Source organism: Zootermopsis nevadensis, unplaced genomic scaffold (genome assembly GCF_977971745.1).
Source record: "Zootermopsis nevadensis isolate Lab colony 2312 unplaced genomic scaffold, Znev_1.0 Znev_ptg000030l, whole genome shotgun sequence".
Taxonomy (NCBI): domain Eukaryota; kingdom Metazoa; phylum Arthropoda; class Insecta; order Blattodea; family Termopsidae; genus Zootermopsis; species Zootermopsis nevadensis.
Genome location: NW_028259162.1, coordinates 17896516 through 17918802, shown reverse-complemented (window position 1 = coordinate 17918802; position 22287 = coordinate 17896516). Strand labels below are relative to the sequence as shown.

The following is a 22287-nucleotide window of genomic DNA, read 5'->3' as shown; positions in this document are numbered from 1 at the left end:
GAAGCCTCATCGCCCTGATGATGAAGGCATAACTTCTGGATTATGATGTCATGTAATTCCGTTGGTTCTTAAAAATGTTTCATAGAAATTGTGGTGTTCGTATCCACTGATTTCAATAAGAGTTTACATAATTCTTGAGTTGTAAGGTTTCCGCGGGCCGGCAATGTCGATTTCTGTAATTACTTGTTTATTTTATCAAATGAAAGCACCGTCATTTCGTTACTTTTCAACGCCATCTTTATACACTTTGCCATTCCTCCTTCTCCTCGCCATTAATTTTCTTCATCCTTTCTCCACCCCTAACCCTAACGTGCATTTCCGATGTAGCACCATTCCTCGGGGCATTTGATATTCAGCTCCCTGCGAGATCAGTTCCATGGTTAGTAACTCTGCCCGTTCGATGATACTTGGGGAAATTTTCACTCTGCAGGTTGTCTCGTGCTCTTATTGACTGTGTATTCAAGGTCACCGTCGTGGCGGAGGGGCAGCTGCCTTGAGTTACTTATCTGTAGTGAATGCATTTTTCAGGTTTTCTTTGGACAATGTTTCATGTTTTCCACTAAATATTTGTTTTTGTTTAGCTTTTACGATAATATAATTTTGATGTTGTTTTGGGACTGACAGTCAGATTTAATATTCTGTTCTCTGACAACTTTTTATTTATTTGTGATATTGCTTTCGACTTAGGTCATATTAATTGACGACTGTTTTTGTGGGATGAGACAGTCGTAAGTATTGTTCGGTGTAATCCGGTATCTTGTTGTTGCTGTCCACCTGGTCCCCGCCTCTGACGTAACCCAGTTCGATTCCCCGTCTTTTCCCACTACACTCCGCCGTTCACTATATTATTATTCGATTGAAGCCAGGGATTGGGGGGCAACATACTTCTTGTGATTACTGAATATGCCAGTAGGAACTGATTGTCACCCTGTTAATGGATTCAGCAAGGACCTCTGAAACATCTGGCAGACCGCACTGAGCCACAACCCAGAAGACAGCAGTATTCGTTCTTATCTCCGTAAGTACCTCATGACCTGCTAAGAAATAATTTGTTTCACCTTCTGTTTCTTCAATATAATTATTCATATAATATGAGTAAAGAGTTTTAAGATAATTTCATGTATTGTGAAAATAGGGCGAATCGATTATATAGTGTAATAATATGATATTATGTAATCAAGAACAAGTTTTATAGGCGCACTTTGTTTGATATGCATTGCTACGCAGATCTAGACTGACCTAATTAAAATATAAATTTGAGGGTTACAGAACGGTGAGAATGTGATTCGTGGTCTCATGTGTTGTGACGCCTTGCAGTTTGTACGTGATTAACAAAGTTATGGAGGCTGGAATAGTCTCCCTCTAAGGGTAATTCAATTATACCCTGCAAATGGAGACGATAAGCTTCTTCGTTATTGAGAAATTACGAGACTACACGAAGGTACAGACGTCAACAAAGTTTGAACTCGAAAAACTTCGACGGATTAAACGTTAAGAAGGTCACAGGCAAATCTGATTTGAAGGAAGGTATGAGGTAACAGTGACGCTATGGATTTGCCATTCGGGTCATGGAAAGTTTACTTTTATGAAACAACGAAGTGAAATCAAAATGTGGAAATTCGTCGTAATGCCTTCAAGCTGCTACTAGTCGCAAAACAGGTGCACGTGTGTCACCTTGTGGTTGAAGGCGATTTGTAGATAGAGTTTCTCGGTCAGTGAATAACCTCAAATGACTCTCCAGATGATCAAATCTGTGGATATTTCTGGTTTCCCTTTAATCCAGTCCTACATCCGAGTAAATTATTCTTGTGGTATTTATTTCAAGAGAAGTCGTTTCTAGGAAAACCATGTAATTTCAAGATTGTGATTCCCTTGACTGTTCAGATCATCAGGAAATAAACAAAGACATACTCTCACAACACCGAAACCCGTCTCTAAACGTCGCTCAACAGAATAGTCGTGGTCGTGGTGAAGTGGTATTCGGAACGTCCCGGGTTCACATCTCGGCCAGTAGACCGGCTATTATCACTGCTGACTTTTGAATCTTTCCCCAGTCCCCCCATGCAAATGCCGGAATAAATTACGAAACGACCGATTCCCTTCAGAGTAGTTCAAATTCATTACTTACTATCATCCTCTGATACAATGCTACATAGTCTCAGCTACTGAAAAAGCGTTGTTACGTAAACTTAGATAACTAATAAATAAAATAAGTATTCATACTTAGACCATCGTTTCCGCATGCCACTGTTGGCATAATTAGCTGCTTCTCACGCAAATAAACAAACTGCACGTGCGAACTTTTATTGTGAAACAGTTTCTCGTGTCGTTTTCGTTACAGAAGTTCGATTGCCTTGACCCTGCATAGTTCATAATGTCTCCAATTCATTCTTCTATTCTATCTTATCCGCTCTCCTTATTTTACATTTCAAACGAAAATCACTTATCAAGAGACTACATTAAAACTCCCATCATGACATCTCGTAAATCCATTAGCTTTTTCAATAACTGATAATTCTTTCGTTAAACAAGTGATCCCACGCCCCTCTTCATCAAACCTTGACCTCGTTTGACCACCCATACCATTAAGCCTGGGAAAGCACTTGTATGATTGTAAAACATGATCTCTTACCTTGAATGAAAAGCTTATACGTGTTGCTACCCAAACGTTCAGGGAATTGGCCCATAAAAATAATTGTTTATCATAACTCCTAGTTCCCACCGTCTCCTTCGAAGTAGTCCCCTTTGGCATAGATACAGATTTCCCAGCGTTTTTTCCATGATTCCATGCTTCCCTGGAAGTCTTCGAGAGTGAGTGTTTGAAGCACCTCCTGAGATTCTGTCTGGATCTCCTCAATTGTGTCAAAACGACGGCCTTTTAATCGAAATTTCATTTTGGGGAACAGGAAAAAGTCGCAGTCAGGCGAATGGGGTGTTTAGGAGATCACTGTCGTGTTTTTGGAAGCCAAAAACTACCGAACAACGAGCGATGTGTAGACGGGCGCATTGTCATGTTGGGGAACCCAGCTATTCACACACTTTTTCGGACGTTTGCGCCTAATGCTCTCCCATAGCAGTTTCAAAACTTCACAATAAAACTTCCCGTTGAGAGTTTGACAAGGGGGAACAAATTCCTTGTGGAAAAAGCCTTGGATGTAAAAAGAAAATGATCGGCATGGACTTCACATTGCTGCGAACATGACGTGCTTTTTTGGCCGCGGAGAATTTGGCGACTTCCACTCTGACGATTTCTGCTTAGTCTCAGTATCATAACCGTAAACCCATGACTCATCACGGGTTATGACCTTGGAGACGAAGTTACGGTCATAACCCATGACTCATCACGGGTTATGACCTTGGAGATGAAGTTGGGGTCATCCGTGGCTTCATCTTTGACTTCAGTGCAGACAGTAACGCGATGATATTTTTGGTCGTTGCTAAGCAGTCTCGGCACAAATTTTGCAGCCATGCGTCTCATGTTCAAATCGTCTGACAAGATGCGTTGCACCCGTACGATATTCCAACGATCGCACAAACATCATGGTTTGTTCGTCTACGATCTGCAACCATAGTCTCTCGCACTTTCGCGATGTTTTCAGGTGTTGTGCTTGTCGATGGTCGTCCTGAACGCTCATCGTCGTCGACAGGCGTTCGTCCAACCTTAAAGCGTTTGTACCACAAAAAAGTTTTACTTTGACCCATAGCATCCTCACCAAATGCTTCCAAAAGCATGCGGTGGGTTTCTACAGCAGTTTTTTAAGCTTAAAGCATAATTTTATGAAGATTCTTTACTCCTTAAAATCTGCCATATATGCAGGTTTAAAAATCTCCGAAACACTACAACACAACGTTACGAAAACACACGAGACTCAAGAACTCGGCCTCTCACCCTCAGGGATGTTGGCACACTAATTCACAAAGGGTACTGCTCGCCCTATCAAGCGGCGACAGGCCATTCAACATCCGGTTGCCGCGTTGAATTCAAATCCTCCTAACTTTTAGTTAGCACATCACATTATTACAATTGTTTGAAAACGAGGTGTTCAGAAGAATATTTGGACCTAAGGAGGTACGAAAGTAGTGGAGAACTTAGAATAATGCGTAACGAGGAGCTGTGTGAATTATAGGGATTACATGGCCTAGTGAGGATAGTCAAATCCTGGAGGCTCCGAAGGGCTGGGCATGTAGCACACATGGGAGAGGCAAAGTATGATACAGGATTTTGGTAGGGAATTCTTCAGGAAAACGAGCACTGAGTAGACCAAGAAGGTGATGGGAGGATAAAATCAAGATGGATCTTACGGAATTGGGCTGTGAGGATAGCAAATTGATGAAGTTGCTCGGTGTCGGGCTTGGGTGTTGTCGGTCTTAAACCAGCGGGTTCTGTTTCCGGGGATTTAATGTCTAACGATAACAGCCAGACATCGGTCATCCGTTTCCTCAACGGGTAATTTTCGTGTTAATTGTAACAGGGAATCAGCTTCGAGTGAGGTGATTGTGGATTTAAGAGCGCAGTTCGATGTTCGGAGTCAAACATATCGGTAATATAATCTGCATGGAGGACTGAAAGATTTTAAGGTGGATTAACCCTTGGGATTTCAGCAGAGGGACTGTGAAAGCAGCGAAATACTTCAGACGAAATAGGCTCAGGAAGACAATGCAAACCCTGATTCAGGTTTCAGTTAAAACTGTTTACTGGCCAAACGTTATACAGCAGAGGTTATCAGAGTTGCAGGTATAAGGCACGAAGGGAAATGACGTACAAGTATAAACGTTGAGAGATGCTGAAATAGCATGAATAGTTGTTGCGTCACAATTAATTGATATTGTTCATAAAGCAGGGCGGTTATTAATTGTGACCCTACTTAAATTTATTGCATGGAAGGCAAATGTGTGGGAATATTGTATGGTCATACGTTATTATTTATTAATGCAAAATTATCTTTGCACTTCCTTGAAATGAGTTCTACGGCTGTATTTCTAGAAGGTAATAGTGAGTGTAATGAGCGGTAATGAATATACAAATATTCAAAGAAGTGACTCTTACTGTACAAAATAATGAGAAAGGAAACTATGTGACACGTTGTTGAATGTCTGACTATTTCTAGCATGTGCAAAATTGTACTAACAGAAGATATGCATTAAGATGAATCATAACATTGAGTGGACTTTTGTTTAAAAGCTTCCTGGGTTTACATCTCGGCCAGGAGACCAGGTGCTCTGACTGAAGCTTCTTTCGGGTTTATTCAGTTCCTCAGATAATTTCAAGAAAGTAAAACCTCAAAGTAGACCACGATCATTTCATTATTTTGCTCACCTTTTCATTATAGTTTAACATTAATTCACGTGCAGAAAGACCCTGTGTATTTTGAGATACCGAGAACGTCGTTAAATAAACCAGAAAGAATAAAGTTTTTAATTTGGTGAAGACGGCTTTCTTTGGGTTGTTGCACTCTGTAGTCTGGTGAAAGTTTTCACGGTGCTAGAAACCAGAAGACAGTCATCTTCAGACTCACCGCCGTCAAATCCTCACAATCGAATAAGTAAATTGATGCACAGTAAAATGTGGTGGAAATTCTTATGCAAGATATGTAAAATAACTGTGTCTGAGAGAGGCGATATGCTTTAATGAACTATAATCATAGAGTAGGATTTCCGGTTCTCATAGCCCTGAGTGCAAAGATGGCTGTACAACAGTGCAGTTGGATGGATGTTTACATACTTTTCCATAGATGCTTGGGGAAGGAGGCAGCAAGGATTAATGAAACTTTGGTTAACTTCTTCCAGGCTGAATGAGGCGTTACAACCCAGAAAGATATTTATTAGTCTCTTGTTATTATTTTATTAACACATTTTCATTTGTACGAGGTGCGATCGGAAAGATTGCAGACTGTGTCAATAGAGGGCGAACCGGATGTAGTACGAGCTTCTGCCGCTAGGGGGTGCGGCCTACATTCATAGTGAATCAGTGTGCCAGCCGGAATCATCGAATTAGCATTGTTTCTTAGTTACACCGACCCTCATGCGATTTCGGAAGGTCGGATTTTCATGAACAAATCAAATTTTGCCAAAGACTCGCCATAACGGCTACGGAAACCTATGAAATGCTAAAGCAAACATTTGGGGAGTCCGCAATGAGTAGTGCACAAACTTTTGTGTGGCATTCACGTTTTAAAAATGGCCGAACCTGTGTCGATGATGACGAGCGTTCTGGACGACCATCTTCGAGCACAACGCCCGAAAATGTTACGAAGATTTAGCATGCCATTCGCGAAGATCGACGTCCTACCATCAACGACTTGTGCGACATTGTTGGGATAGGCTATGGGACCTGTCAGCTGATTCTAAAGGAAGAGCTCCACATGCGACGCATCATGACAACGCGCCAGCGCACACCGCCCTCAAAGTTTGGCAATTTTTGGCCTCAAACACCATGGCCGTCATCCCGCACCCTCCTTATTCGCCGGATTTAGCTCCGTGTGACTTCTTCCTCTTCCCAAAGATGAAAATTCAGCTAAAGGGAAGGAGATTTGAGACGATATAAGAGATTCAGGCAGAATAGCAGATTGTGCTTGACAGGCTGACAAAGAAAGATTTCCAGGGATGCTTCCAGGCTTGGCAGCGGCGCTGGGATCGTTGTGTTCACTCCCAGGGGACTACGTCGAGGGTGATGGATGAATTTAATACCTGAGATAAGTGTACGGGTTTTTGTACTCGCAGTCTTGAAACTTCGTACCTCGCATATGCATTGTATTTCTTAAGAATGCTGGGCTGTTTCAAGCAACGGGGAATAGACCACACAAGAAGTGTTCTCAAATAAAATGTTAAGAATGGCTGTTAAGGAAGAGTGCAGTGTGAAAAGGCCAAAAAGTTATTTGAAAAGTACAGTTGGAGACATCAAGATTTGTGGAAGGAGGAGACGTTCTCGAAATATGAGGGGAAACTACAAGCAAATGTAATAAGCTATAGCGGATGGAAGACAAAGGGTAGTCCTTGTTTCGGGGGTTGAAATTGCCCAAAGAAATAACGGCACTTAAAGTGATACAAAGAGACGAGGCATATGCGTCCCAGAAATATAGTCTACTGGCATACTAGCCGATAATTCAGAAGGCCGTGGGTTAGATTGCATCAGTGGCTAATATAATCAATATAAGACATAAATTAAAGAAATCCATTCACCTGTAGAGAGCCGTCTTCCGGAAAATTGTTTATTTAACTCAGTAGACAAAGTTTAACGAAATTTTCTAATGTATGTTTGCCTAATTTGATATGGCGGACGGTGTTTTTGCTGCTCCCGTTTTCGTCAGAAATTCTAGTGAAAAAAGTGAAACTGCGTGTGTTTGTTGTGATAATTTTAAATCAGAATTACAAAAGGCCTTAATAAATCTCAGTTCAGCCCAAAAAATTATTAAACTGCTTCAAGAAGAATTAAATTCAGTGACGTCCACTCGGACTGTAAGGAAAGACGTATGTAACTTGCATCACGAGGGGAACTCTTTACAAACTGAATTCAAAAGAGGGACTGGATCCATGTACCTGCATCCCGCCCTAAAAGGAATGGAAAGCCAGAGGTAAACAATGTTCAGCCAATACCAACCATTGTAAACCGATATAAACTATTGTATAACCTCAATCAACTACAGAACATATCATTAGAACAAAGAATGGAAGTTATGCACAGGATTGACGACAGGAAAATCAAGACCAAGACGAGAAGTAAACATAAAGTGCTTATCATTGGAGATAGTCACGCGAGAGGATGTGCCGCAGAAGTATCTTATAACCTGAATGAACATTTTGACGTCTCAGGCCTAGTGATGCCAGGTTCGAAATTAGAAGCTATCACTAATATGGCAAAGAAAGAAATTGCAACACTGACCAAGAATGATGTAATCGTGGTGTGAGGAGGTACTAACGATATTAGTAAGGATGAATCATCTAAGGGACTTGCAAGTATTTCTAATTTCGTTCAAAGTGGAGGTCATACAAATGTTGTGGTGGTGGGTGCACCACACAGACATAATCTGGACACGGCTTCCTGTGTAAACAATGAAGTAAAAATATTTAATAGGAAACTACTCAAGAAATTGAAAATGTATGACTATGCATACGTAGTAGAGAAGAATTTAGATAGAGACCACTTTACTCAACATGGATTACATATGAATGGTCTCGGGAAGGAGTCCATATCCAAGATAATATCAGAAAACATAAAATCAATACTTATAACAAAACAACCACTTCCTATTAGTGCGAAATGGAAAGAAGACTTTACTGACTGTAGACCTGACATGATAGATAGGACAAGTAATGATAAAATAGAGTTAAATCCACACTTTAAAATGCTTAATGCAGTTAACAAAAGTAAAAGTGAAAGTACTGTGATTTTAATTGAGAATTTAGGCAAGGAAAAGGATCAAGAGAGTGGGAGTTTTGAAACAGTAAATAGGCAAACAGAAACAGCCCATTCGGAAGCTTTATATCCTAGAATGCCAGTTAGAGAAAGGAAAATCCCTGTAACAAGGACAAAGGATTTTTTATGGTAGATGAAGGTCCATATAGTGTCAATCAAGCTATGGCAAATTTTAATGTTAATTATACAGTTAGTAAAAATAGATTTACAGGCAATGATAATACAAACCACCCGGTTATCTTAAAAGACAGTTTGAGTGTCATACCAAGTGATAATGTAATTCCTCAAAAGATCCAAATGAATACTGATGTAAGTGAAGTTGATAGTACTATAGCAAATATTTCGAGTCAGGTTATATTAAATACATTTTTGAAAGTCTTCCATCAGAATATTAGAGGATTGAGAAATAAAATTAACGAACTTTATTGTCACTTACTACATGATCTACCACATATTATGTGCTTGTCTGAACAGCATCTTGGAGATTCAGAACTTCAACTGATACATTTAAATGACTACTCATTAGGTGCTAAATATTGTAGGAATTTTTTTCAAAAAGGAGGTGCAAGTATATTTGTATATAGAAATTTAAAATTTAAGACCATAAATTTAGAAGAATTTACTGTAGACAAGGACATCGAAGCGTGTGCAATTCAGCTGACTAAGAACTTACCAGGAACAAAAAAAAATTGTATACTAACTATTTACAGATCTCATATGGGTAATTTTACAAATTTCCTGGAAAGATTAGATATGATTCTACAGAAATTATATCATGAGAGATACAATATCATTATATGTGGTGATATAAATGTAAATTATTTAAATGATGATAACAGAAAGAAGCAACTTGATGCTGTCCTACAATCATATAATCTTACTAGTATTGTAACATTCCCCACTAGAGTTGGCATCTCCTCATGCACTGTAATTGATAATTTTTTCATTGATATAAACAGTATTGGAAAATATGAGATATACCCCTCTATAAATGGTCTATCAGATCATGATGCCCAAGTATTAATACTTCATAAGGCACAGGAACAGGGAAAAGGATATCATACTTATATAAAACGGTTAATAAATAACGATACTATAACAGATTTTCAATTAAAACTAAGTCAGGAAACATGGGAATTAGTTTTTGATGAAAATGATATTAATAATAGTTTTAACACATTTTTAAATATTTTCTTAAAAATTTACTATTCCAGCTTCCCTTTGACACAGATAAAATTTAAACAGAAAAATAATTCTTGGATTACACCAGGAATATTAATGTCCTGTAAACATAAACGAGAACTTTGTAATAAATTAAGGAATAATAAGGATCCTACTCTTAAAACTTATTACAGAAATTACTCTAAAATATTGACCACAGTTATAAAAGAGGCAAAAAGAATGGAGTATGATAAATGCATTCTAAATTCTGATAATAAAATTAAAACTACTTGGGGTATTATAAATAAAGAAGCAGGTAGAAATACAAATAGAGTTGAAATAAAAACACTAAAAATTGATGGTAAGAAGTTCAATAACCAACAAACTATTGCTGAAAAATTTAATAATTATTTTGTTAACATTGCAGAGAAAATAAAACTACAAGATATTAATAATCCCGTAATTGCAAATGATATTAATGATGATGAAAATTATATTCATTTCATGAACCAAGCTTTTTCTAATCCATACCCAAATATGAATTCCAAATGTTGTACGAACAAAGAAATAAAAAAAAATAATAAAATCCCTTAAACTAAAAAATTCGCATGGATATGATGAGATACCACCTATGATTTTAAAAATAAGCTCGTCATTTATAAGTTCACCTATAAATTATATATGCAATAAAATGTTAAGGAGAGGAGTATTTCCGGATAGATTAAAATATGCATTAATAAAACCATTATATAAGAATGGTGATATATATATGATGTGTCTAATTATAGACCTATATCACTTTTAACATCTTTTTCAAAAATATTTGAAACTATAGTGTACTCAAGAATTTTGGATCATCTCAATAAATACAATATTTTAAGTACTGAACAATATGGATTTAGGAAAGGATTAAAAACAGATAATGCAATCTATAAATTGACTACAGAGATTTTAAATGCCATGAATAACAAACAAATAGTGGGAGGCATCTTCTGTGATTTGGAAAAAGGTTTGATTGTGTTGATCATGAAATTTTGTTATTTAAGCTTAAATTTTATGGTATCAATGGGAAAGATCACGCACTTTATGAATCTTACTTAAATAACAGATACATTAGAACAGTATTACATACTAATGACAGTAACAATACAGCCTCGGATTGGCTTAAAGTTAGATATGGAGTTCCACAAGGGTCTATATTGGGACCTTTCTTGTTTCTTTTATACATAAATGATTTACCGAGTATAATAACTAAATTTGCTACACCTATAATTTTTGCTGATGATACTAGCATCCTATTTTCTCATTCTAATACAAACGACTTTAATAAACACATTCATGCAACATTTGAAAATATAAATAGATGGTTTAGAATGAACAGATTATCACTAAACTTTAGTAAGACACATTATATTAATTTTAAAATTAAGAGAAAAATGTCAGATACTGTCACAATAAGTTATAATAATAAATTCATTAATAATATCTTCTGTACTAAATTCTTGGGAATTATGATTGATGGTGCATTAACTTGGAAGAATCGTATTGATCTACTTATTAAAAAATTGAGCAAGGCTTGCTATGTAATTAGAAATATGAAACCATATATGTCTATTTCAGTACTAAAGACAATTTATTATGCTTTCTTTCATTCCTTAATGAGCTATGGCTTCATTTTCTGGGGAAATTCATCTAGTAGTTACACTATTTTTCTCCTTCAGAAAAAGGCAATTAGAACAATGATGGGATGTAGCAATAGAGTATCGTGTAGAAATATATTCAAAGAATTAGATATCTTACCGTTGGCATCACAATATATATTTTCTTTATTATTGTTTGTATTACAAAACAAAACTCTTTTTCCATCAAACATGACTCTCATACTATTGATACTAGACAGAGACAAAATTTGTATCTACCCCAAGCCAATTTAACTATTTATCAGAAAGGAGTTCACTATGCGGGTATAAAGATATTTAATAAATTACCCACAGAGGTTAAGAATACCTCAAATAATTTTAAAAAGTTCAAGGTTGCATTAAGGCATTTCTTAATTACTCACTCGTTTTACACTGTGGATGAGTACTTAATTGGATAACTATTGTAATAAAAATACTAATTATATTGTCTTGAATTTAGTACGCTGCTTGTCTAGATGTAATTTTTTAATGTATGTATTTTATGTTTTTATACTTGAGTTTGTGACGTGTTCTATATCCACTATTGGATTCTTGGAACTTGTAAAATAAATAAATAAATAAAAGTAACATGCAAATCGGAGTAATCCGGACTCACACCACATAATTTAACGACTGAAAACATAATGCAGTAGGTTTGAAATAATTGTGTAGGAATATTCATGAGCCCACGTGCAAGGAAATGATGATAGCCCACTTTAATAACTGTATTTTAAATTCGGCGCCGCCATTCAGCAACAGAAAAATGGAATATAAAGGCAAGGTCACTTTCGACTTTGTCATTTCTTCCTCGGTGAAGTCCAAAGTGCGTGGCTAAGCTTAAAGTGTACAAATTTCTTCAATACGAATTGGAAAAGTAAGTGTACTCCATTATCTTTCAAATGAACACTTTGTGATCCTCATGACATAGAGTTCCCGGGCACTTTATATATTGACTGAACAGTTTAAGAGGAAAACATATCGATAAGAAAATGTATGCGTTTCATCATAGAATACCAAATTATTCTATTAAGAAACTTTATTTGCGGGAAGTTAAATTAAAAAGGAGTTCATAACACCTACCATAATCCTGCTCATATAGGTTTGACTTATTTTTCACATTTTTTAACGTAATGTGTAGAACAACTAACTGATAGCATGGAGTATGTAGAATGGAGCTGTTGTTTCTATGTTTTACACAGTGGAGTCGGAAAATATGGCAATATGTTAAATATTAGAATTTCTTCAATTCTACTGTTCCTTTATTAAGGTGTTAGCCAAAATCAAAACATAATAACAAACATTAATGGGGCGTGGCGGAATGCTAACATAGGAAGTAATAACAAATATATCCTTAAGAGTAGGTAATAGTGACTGAAAAAATGCAGTCAACACGGCAAGTAAATATAAGAAATGACATGTAAATATTGTAATTGATAAGCGGAAGAATAGGAAAGCAAAACTAACAAGAACAAATAATGGTACCGGGTATCAGTAAGAGAAATGAAATACTTATTAAAGATGTCAAAGTCTCTGCAAATCCAATTCAGTACAAGTCGTGTAAAAAGTAAAAAGTGATGTTCTAACGTAAATCGAACATTTCGATAGAGAACATCATTTTAATATATTTTAAATATTTAAATGTAAATAATAGTAATATTTTAATATTTAATAGGAATTTTATTGTGATCAGACTGACAAGATTTAAACAAATATAAACAAATGCAATTCATTTATTAAGTGCTTGAAACTTAGTCAAACACTGGACGACAGTACAGGATAGAATCTACAAGTACCTTAAAAATGAAAAGTAAACATTGGAATCAAACCAAAAGTACACATTAGTTTAATAAGAAACATAATAATACTGGTTGACAACGAAAAGGTGATAGAAGAAGAGAGAAAGAAGTGAGGTACAATAAAATACAATTAAAAACGAAAATGTGATCAGAGAAAAAAGAATAATTATTATTGTTTAAAAAGCTGACTATCAACTGTAAGCAACATACAATTTTCTTAAAGATGTCGATGCTACTACAGACTGTATTGGCAGCGGAAATATCTGGCTGAGGGACTCGCCTTGAAATTACGATGTACTGTAAAGGTAGTGTTATCTCTGATAGACCTAGTGGGTATGCAGAGACTAACTGTATCAAAAACAGATGAGCAACTAATTTTGCCTTTAAAAACATTAACGAGGAAAGCTCATCGTAAAGCCTCCTCCTTAATTGCAGAGATAAGAAATTTAATCTGACTAATATATCTTCATAATATACAGCTACGAATTTCCTTTGAATCCTTTCCAGTATAGCGGAGTCAGTATAAGTAATAGAGTTCCAAGCAACAGATGCAAACTCAATTGGAACGGACTAAGGTACTGAACAGAACCAAAGTGCTATCAAGAGTGGAGAAGGAAGATACAATGTACCGAATCAAACCAAGAATTTTTAAGCTTTGTGAGAATATGTAGTTGATATGCTGGTGAAAATAAAGCTTACAGTCCGATAGAACACCGAGATCTTTAACACCCATGGAGCATGCCACCAAATTGTTACATAATTAACAATAAATTAACAATAGAATAAATTGGAGTAAAGCTTCTTAACTTTCGAAACCTTTATCTTTTTCCCTGACGTTTAGAATGTAAACATTAAAATGTACAAAACTATAAATTTGCCTATAATTTTTTAGTATATTTGTGGAAGTTATTCTCTGACACCAAGGGATGAACGTAGACTGAGGGTGTTTGATACAGTGTGCTCAGGAGGAAATTTTGACTTATGCGGGGTGAATTACTAGGAGGCTGGAAGAAGTTGCACATTGGAGAGCTTCATAAATTGTACTCCTCGCCAAATATAATTAAGCTTAATTAGTTATGGTAGATTACAGAGCCATGGCATGTGGCACGTATAGGAGAAAATGTAAATTTTTACAGGGTTTTGGTTGGAGAGCCAGTAGGATATAGATGACTTTTAAACCAAGGATAATATTAAAATAAATCTTATAAAAATAAAATGGGATGGTATGGACTGATTTCGTCTCATTCAGGACAAGGACAAATTGTGGGATCTTTTGAACATGTTAATGAACACTGCCATATAATGCGGGGAAATTTTTGAGTCAGAAATCGACTTCTGGTCTCTCACGAAGGTCCGAGTACAATAGAGAACGTAAGTAAGTACGTAATGGAAGACTCCATTCAAGCTGAAGACTATGGCTTTGCTCATTATGGCAAGAAATGATGCGTGACTGGAGTTACCATATGCTCCAACTTAAGATTTAAATAAACTAAAATTCAAGTCACAGAATTCGAGAAAGAAATAAAATCTGGAAATGAATAGCAGACAGAAAACTGTGAAAACACGAAAGTCTTCGAAAGTGTCACTGGTTGAAATGCTATCGCTACTCTGCTGATATTATTTTAATTTTCTGATTTACCGAAATACAAAGGCGATTGGATTTTGTTGACCAAGGACAGGGACCGGTAGAGGGCTTTGGTTAGTTCGGTCATGAATCTTTGGTTTCCTTAAGCCATCTAGTTAAATATTTAGTTACCTAAAGACAAGTCACTGAAGAAAGCAAATTACAAATTTCTTCTTATCACAGGTCCAAGGACAACGACCATTCATAAACTTATTGATGACTTCGGGTTCTCAGGGTAATTGGTGAATAATAAACATTGGAAAGCCGTTGCGTGCTTAAAGAAAGAAATTAGACAAAATATAATCTAGGATTAAATACACACCACTCCAATAACTGAGACACCTTTTACAACGTTAATCTCCAGGGAGACTGGATCATACTCCTACTCTGCAGGAAAGTTGATTTTCTGTCGGGATTCATTACTAAGGCTATGATTTTAACCAGTAAATGACAGTTATGTTTAAATTCACTTAGAATTTTACTTTATAAATAGCTGGTTCATTCGGACATTCATAAATATTTCCAAGAATTACTGATATTGGAGTTTAATTTATTCCCGACGTAATTCCACACTATTTACAACTTAAAGAGAGGGTGTGAATCTACAAAAACTGAGGTTTCAGCACATCATGTAACATAAGAAAACAAAAATTTATGGCTTTAATGCAATGATACTAGATTCGAATCGTAAAAATGTTTTAGTCTTTGCGATGGATACAACTAATTTTGGGGGGGGGGGGGGATAAGACAACACGGAAACATCTTGGACAGGAACTAACAGCCCGAATGAATTCGCACACAACTCGAGGGAAATGACGTTGAACGCCTCGAATTGCTTCCTTAGGAAAATCGTGGATTAAAGCTGAAGTCTGCAAATACATATCATAAAGTGTAAGCTAAAATCAACTACGTCTTTGCATAAATGAAGTTTCAGATTTAGATCACTATCCTCAATGCAGTCTTTCGTTGTATGGAATTTCCGAAGGCTGTGCCTCTCCGGAGAAAGTTTGCTTAAAAATACTACGAAGTTCTGAATTCGTGTCTGAATTGCGTTTCTAACTTCAGAGATGCACTTGTCAGAGGACAGAGGCACTACGGTGCAGGAGTTCTACCGGGGCGCCAATGTTCTGATCACCGGTGGAACTGGCTTCATGGGCAAAGTTCTGGTGGAGAAACTGCTCCGGTCCTGCCCACATCTCAGCAGCATCTACCTGCTGGTCCGAAGCAAGAAAGGCAAGGACGTGGGAGTCAGGATGCAGGAAATTTTCGAGGACCCGGTGAGTGCGAACTGATTGTACAACACTTTTAATGCCAGCCAATACACAAGGTGCTTCCGAAGCACGAGACATCAGTTTTAGTGGTGTGTTCTGTGCATAAAAAACAAGGAAAATTGTGTTCGTGACCATGCGCCTTTTAATTCATCGTTCTTACGAGTTGATTCGATAGTGGCAGATGTTAGCGCCGATTTCTTGCATTTTCTTTATTTCGAGGTTTAATTCTACTCTTTTATGCAGCAACAGACTTGTCTGTCATACTTTCGACCTTTGTATGAATAGTCATTGAACGTGGAATTGTAACATGTCGAAATATACGTCGGTATGTTTCCCCTCTTTCCTTAAACGGCCACTTTGCTCCTGAACATGCTTTTCTGTATCGGTCGTCTCGTACGTGGCGTTTGGTTCAGGAAACAAACCGAATAAAGTAGTAACTCCTCATTGCACAGGTCAAGTGCAGTGGCGGGAGTTACGTTGAACTTGAGTTCCACTATTCTATTGAACCGTAACGCATAGGCACGATTCATGAAACTGTTTAGCAAATTGTTGGACACTCAGATTGAACCTACACCTGACTCCAATTCCATTATTTCCAATCTCTTTCTAAAACACTGTACACTTTTGTAACCAAGAAACACAGAAAAGAAACTCCGAATTATTGCAGCTGTTTGAAAAGTTGAGAGAAGTACAGCCTGGCTTCAGAGATAAGATCCTTCCCGTGGAAGGCGACTGCTCAAAGCCGGGTCTGGATTTTAGTCCTTGCGACAGACAGCGCATTGTGGATAATGTGCACATTGTGTTCCACATGGCAGCCACTGTTCGATTCAACGAGAAGCTGCAAATCGCCACAGCCATCAACGTGGTTGGCACTCGAGAGTTGCTACTGCTATGTCTGGACTGTCCGAACATCAAGGTCAGTGCAATTATGTAGTTTGAAACCTGTGAACCTAGATAGCGCTAATTACCTCATTTAACGTTTCTTTGCCTGAATATTTACAGCTGTCTGTATTCGAGACTGTCCGTGAAGAAGGCGGCGTTATTATTTTCTAAATTTGTATAGCAAATGTATTTTAGTATCATTCTTTGTTCCACTGTCTTGAAGAAGACTCTAAAATCTTATACGGGAGAAAAATTGGTTTCGAATGATGGAAAAGGAAGAAGTGTTAAAGACGCTCCTAGAAACACAGCTACAAATGATAATATTCAGAACAATTTATGCAGTAAGGCTTAAATTTTGTGACAATATTTTGTTTCGTGATGGCTCTGTGAAGATCAGAAGTAACAAATTTTCTTTCTTAGATAAAGCGGATTTTTTCTGTAGGTGATAGTTCATGTATCCACCGTGTTCAGTCACTGCCACCGCCCATCCATCGACGAAGAATTCTACGACCCGCCCATCACTGGCGAGGGGATTGTTCAGTTGGTCGAAATCTTCGACGATAATACTTTGACCATCATTACTCCAAAGTGAGTTGCGTGTAGATTTGTTTTTGTCCTGAGTTTAGAATTGTTTCATGCCGAACTTCTAAAATGTAAATAGTGGACGTATTTTCATAGCGATGTGAGGGCTAGTTTATTGCTCTGGTTTTATGAATGGACTTTAATATTGGACTTAAACGTATTTCTGTATGTGTAAAGTTTATTACTCATTATTTATATCTTATTCTTAGATGTTTATATGTAGTTTAAGATATCTAAATAATATTCAGAACTTCATTTCGTATATTACAGGAAGGGAAACATATTGCGTCACCTTTACTATGATTAATTCTTTAATGCTGAATAGAAATGTAATCTATAGTTGTTGACAAGATGTGGGGTTCGTTAATGTGAAACTGATACCATGCAGGCAACTCTTTGCTTTAAATCTTTAAAATTAAAATACAAAATTTCATTCACATATGTTACAAGATACGGTTTGTGATTATTTGCCTGTCAAAAAAATAAGATGTCAATAATAATAAATTGATGAGATGGAATATTCCATTTTTGTGCCATTTTGTTATTTTTTGCATCCTGCTGTCATTTCTATAGGCTTTTGGATGCCTGGCCGAACACATACACTTACACCAAAGCAATAGCTGAAGATATAGTGAGGACTGTCGGCAAGGATCTTCCTGTCGGAGTGTTCAGACCATCCATCGGTGAGTTGACTGTGGGCTGCGGGATGTATCTTGTTGTCTAATGGACAAAAACTAGAGTGAAAAATAATACTATGATCTAGGTGATCAGAAATTTCAATGGAATGAAAGAAATTTCGCAGGCGGGAGCTCTTTAAGTTTTACAAATATCTGGTGTACAGCACATTTGGTATGCAAGATGCAAACAACACAGATTTTACTTTGCTATAGGAAATAATAAAATACATTTCCAGAGAATATGGCAGTATTTTAGGTATTTAACTGGTTTCATATTTCTATGTCCTGTGAATATTTCAGCATTATTATCAGAAAAAAGCTAATTCTCTCTAAATTTATCTAATATCGGTATAGCTGCAAAGATATGATTAACGTTCATCAAATTAAATCTTTGAAAGCTGTTATTTCAGAGATCCAACAGGTGTTAAGAAGTAGTCAGCTAAAAGACTTCTCACCTTGTATGCTGATATTCCCCCGCGCACTACTTCTTCACCACGTATTTATCAAGTCCTGTGATTCTCAATGTATCTTCTGCCTCGTAGTCGTCTCTCCCCGAACAGTGTTGTGTAAAACAACACAAGCCTTGACAATGTCTACAGCAAAATCAGGTTGCAAATTTATAGCTCGATGAGAGGTCCTGCATTTATTACTTAATATTCCAAACGAGAATTCTATGTACCTTCGGGCTCTAGGGAGACATTAACTTAACTTTTTTTTTTGTTTTACTGTCAAGTTATGTTGGCAACAAACAACAGAATTACCAGGTTTAAAACGACAGTAAACAAAGTGTAAAGGACACTGCATAACCTCCGGTAAGTGTGACAAATTGATGCGGAAGACAATATTCGTGTGCTTTCATTTCTATTAATGTAATAATGGAATGTGCAATGTAATCATGGAGTTTGCATGCGTTGCTATAGGTGTCAGTACACCGCGGCGTTGCGGAAAGTCGGGTCAATGTGAAGCAGACACATTTAGATCGCAATGGCCGTACAAAGAAAATATGAAATTTCTTGAGGGAAGTATTTCCCTTCGGTGAACAGTGGGAAATGAGCTGCCGTCACCTCTACAGGAACTCTAATGGCTCTTCTCATGGTCGTATCATCTTTCTTCACTGCAGGTCCTATCCATGTAACTATTTCTTCTATATCTGTTGATGACATTCTAAGTAAATTTCGTAACTGTTTGGGATCTTCCACCCACAACAAGGCACGAATATGCACCACGACTACTACGACGTGAAATCCAGGGCTTTACCAAAATTGTTTTCTCTCTTCTCCTCTTCAAAAGTTTTAAATTACCGCAACACGTTGATCGTCTGACATTCCGAAAACATTGACCTATGGCGACTGTCAGTTCATTGTCGTCTCCACTTAGAGTTCCGTTATGTCTCTTTATAGCCACTCACAGTGCCTCGTCGTGTAAACGTTCGTGAGTGAAGCGCGACATTTAGAGATATACTTCGCTCAAATGAGATAAACTCTCAGGCTGACAGTAGCTGTATTCTCTCAACGTCTAAACACCCTCCGATACCTTTCTCCACATATCTGACTTGAGACCGACTACCGCTCTCAACTCTCTCCATGCACACGTAGCATTACATTTTGTAAATCCTATTGATAGTAACTGTTGTGTTATTGGATTAAAGTTTCGTTAATACAGTCACAACTGAACTCCTCACAGCGATAAGCATAAATTTCGCTTTCTTATGGGATACTGTGCCACATAGTCTTATAGGTGTTTCCTGACATTCCTGAAAAAATTACTAATTCTTACACTGGTGATGGAGTTAGGAAACTCCCCTGAAATATCGATCACCATCTACCAGATATATTGTACAAAATTCCAGAAGAAAGCCAACTAAATTTTGTGGACATGTTTACAGCATTCTGTTTCTGCAAAAGACTAACGCTGTTTCTCTCTTTAGTCTCGTGTACGAGGAGTGAGCCTGTTCCAGGGTGGATTGACAACATCTATGGCCCGACAGGAATGGTGGTAGGTGTGGGTCTCGGGATAATTCGGACCTTGCACATAAATGGAAAAATGGTGGCGGACTTTGTTCCCTGTGACATGACAGTTAATGCTCTCGTGACTTCTGCCTGGCATATTCATGAGCAGCGAAGGTGAATTGTTGATCATAATTAAAAGACAAGAATCATTCAAAATTAGATTCTTCACTTAGTTTTTGTTTTCAGAAACATGGAATGAGACAAAAGATTCAGGCAGTACTCCCTTCAAGTGAGTCGAACCAATAGCTCAAGAGTTTATTTTTCTCCTGAACTGAATACAAAACCCAATAAACAATCTGGTGATTTGTCGTTGTGCAAATTTGTACCTCGTAATATATTTGTAATTCTTAGCCATTGTTTTGAAGATTACTGTATATGTCCAGTCATTTGTGCTACCGTCTTAGCAAATCGCTATAGGTCACATACTGTAAGCATTTTATTTTTTTTAATTCCCTACAATGACTTTTCTATGCACCCACAATTGACAAACAGCGTCCACGAATCATTGCCCAAGGATAATGCAAAATGAATTTTAAATTTGCCTCCACCCATCTAGGACCACGATTAAAATATGTAAATGCTTAACACCACTCATTATATACCTTCATGGGATAGTTGTCCTGCAAGATGATAATTCTTACACAGGCTAAATTTCGCTTATCTTCAGCAGGTATGGCACTGGAGCTATTCCTGTATACAACTACGTGTCTTCTTGTGAGAATCCGATAACCTGGAGCGACTTTTCTAACACGAACATTAAGCACAGCTGGGAGGTACCATTCGATAAAGCAGTGTGGATGGTTAATATCACCTTGATACATGAGCACGCCTTGTACAAATTGTATGCATTGCTGATTCACCTTCTTCCAGCACTAGTGGGAGACATTGCATTGTTTGCCATTGGACAAAAGCCCAGGTACACTAAATTGTAACAAGAATTGAAATAAATATACTGAAATTATAGACACATATTTCAAATTTTTTTCTATAGAACAACTAATGTGTGTTTGCTTATATTCAAGGTTGGTGACGATTTACAGGAAGATAAACAAGCTTTTAGATGCCACTTCATACTTCCGCATTCGACAGTGGGCGTTTTCTAACCAGAACATAATTCATATGTGGAAAAAGCTCAGTGAAGACGACCGAGAGATTTTTGACTTCAACATCAGTAACCTGAATTGGGATCTGTACTGGAGGCAGGGTGTCATGGGACTCCGCACGTTTGTGCTCAAGGATGACCCAAAAAACCTCCCACAAGCTATTAGGAAGAGATACAGGTAGACTTCCCTGCTTACGTGGTGAAAGTGTTATTAATAATTTGCTTGAAAATGTTAAAACATTTTAATATGTTTTGAGTTTACATAAAGAAAATAAACGCTGCTACAAAAGAAAGAAAATAATTAAAATTATGAAAACTTTTTGCGGAGTCAATCTGGAGGTTATGATTGTGAAGATTATATTTTGATTTGCTTGTTTCAGGCTGTACTGGCTTCATCAGTGTGTGAAGTTCTTCTTCTTCTTCATATTTTTGTGGATATGTTGGTCGGCCATTATTTCCATCTTCTGATTGAATGGAGGAGAACCTGAGGAAAACCTGTCATTGTAGGAAAACAGTTCATGAGTAACTTGTTTCGAACACTAAAACTCTTACTGTTGATTCTTTGTGTGGTATGTAATAAGTATAAAATAAATTTCATTATTAAGAATACATGCAAATATAGGATTAGTACTTTTAGTAGATAAATATTATTTTCTTAAATCACTATCTCTCTTTCACGTTGATAAGATGTCAAAAAGAGTTTTGATGTCTAGGTGGACAAGAATGAAACTTTAAAGTGATTTCGGATAAATATGTGCCTAATTATAATTCAGGAAATTTTGGCTGTATTATGTGTTCATAAATAAAGTTTAATGATATACAAAAATGGCCATATTCACAAATCTTTGACCTAAAAATCAGACACAGAGAGATCATGTGATGAATGCTGTTCAGAAGGAAAAGTCTCGTAGTTTTCAGGATATTAACTTATAGATGTAAGCGTCGTGTAAATAAAGCAGGTATATAAACTGCTTACCCAATCTATTAAAATATACTTAAGTTATGTTGAAATCTGAAGGGTTGAAGTTACGAGCCAGAACAGGGAAGTGATCAAGAGCATTCACACATATATCGACTATCAATATACTAAT

The 22287-nt window shown here is 37.0% G+C and overlaps 1 protein-coding gene across 3 annotated transcripts; it reads left to right on the top strand.

Annotated features, from left to right (window-relative positions):
- Positions 1–999: 999 nt before the first annotated feature.
- LOC147872197 (fatty acyl-CoA reductase wat-like) lies at positions 1000–22022 on the top strand. Of its 3 annotated transcripts, none has more exons than XM_087358930.1 (9): positions 1000–1018; positions 15739–15950; positions 16612–16860; positions 17269–17414; positions 17982–18091; positions 20013–20208; positions 20762–21010; positions 21117–21374; positions 21577–22022. In XM_087358930.1, the coding sequence occupies exons 2-9, from the start codon at positions 15741–15743 to the stop codon at positions 21662–21664; spliced, it is 1506 nt and encodes a 501-aa protein (XP_087215056.1). In that variant the 5' UTR covers positions 1000–1018; positions 15739–15740; the 3' UTR covers positions 21665–22022. The 3 variants fall into 3 exon arrangements, with proteins under 3 accessions (XP_087215056.1, XP_087215057.1, XP_087215055.1); XM_087358931.1 differs by lacking the exon at positions 1000–1018 and adding an exon at positions 12016–12127 and having other exon boundaries at positions 20765–21010; XM_087358929.1 differs by lacking the exon at positions 1000–1018 and adding an exon at positions 12016–12127.
- Positions 22023–22287: the final 265 nt, after the last annotated feature.

Bases quoted from the DNA above. Each gene is read 5' to 3' on its own strand.
- LOC147872197 (XM_087358930.1), top strand. From the start codon at position 15,741: ATGCACTTGTCAGAGGACAGAGGCACTACGGTGCAGGAGTTCTACCGG. The intron at 17,415-17,981 runs GTGAGTTGCGTG...TCATTTCTATAG, and splicing joins TTGACCATCATTACTCCAAA to GCTTTTGGATGCCTGGCCGA. The intron at 21,375-21,576 runs GTAGACTTCCCT...TGCTTGTTTCAG, and splicing joins GCTATTAGGAAGAGATACAG to GCTGTACTGGCTTCATCAGT.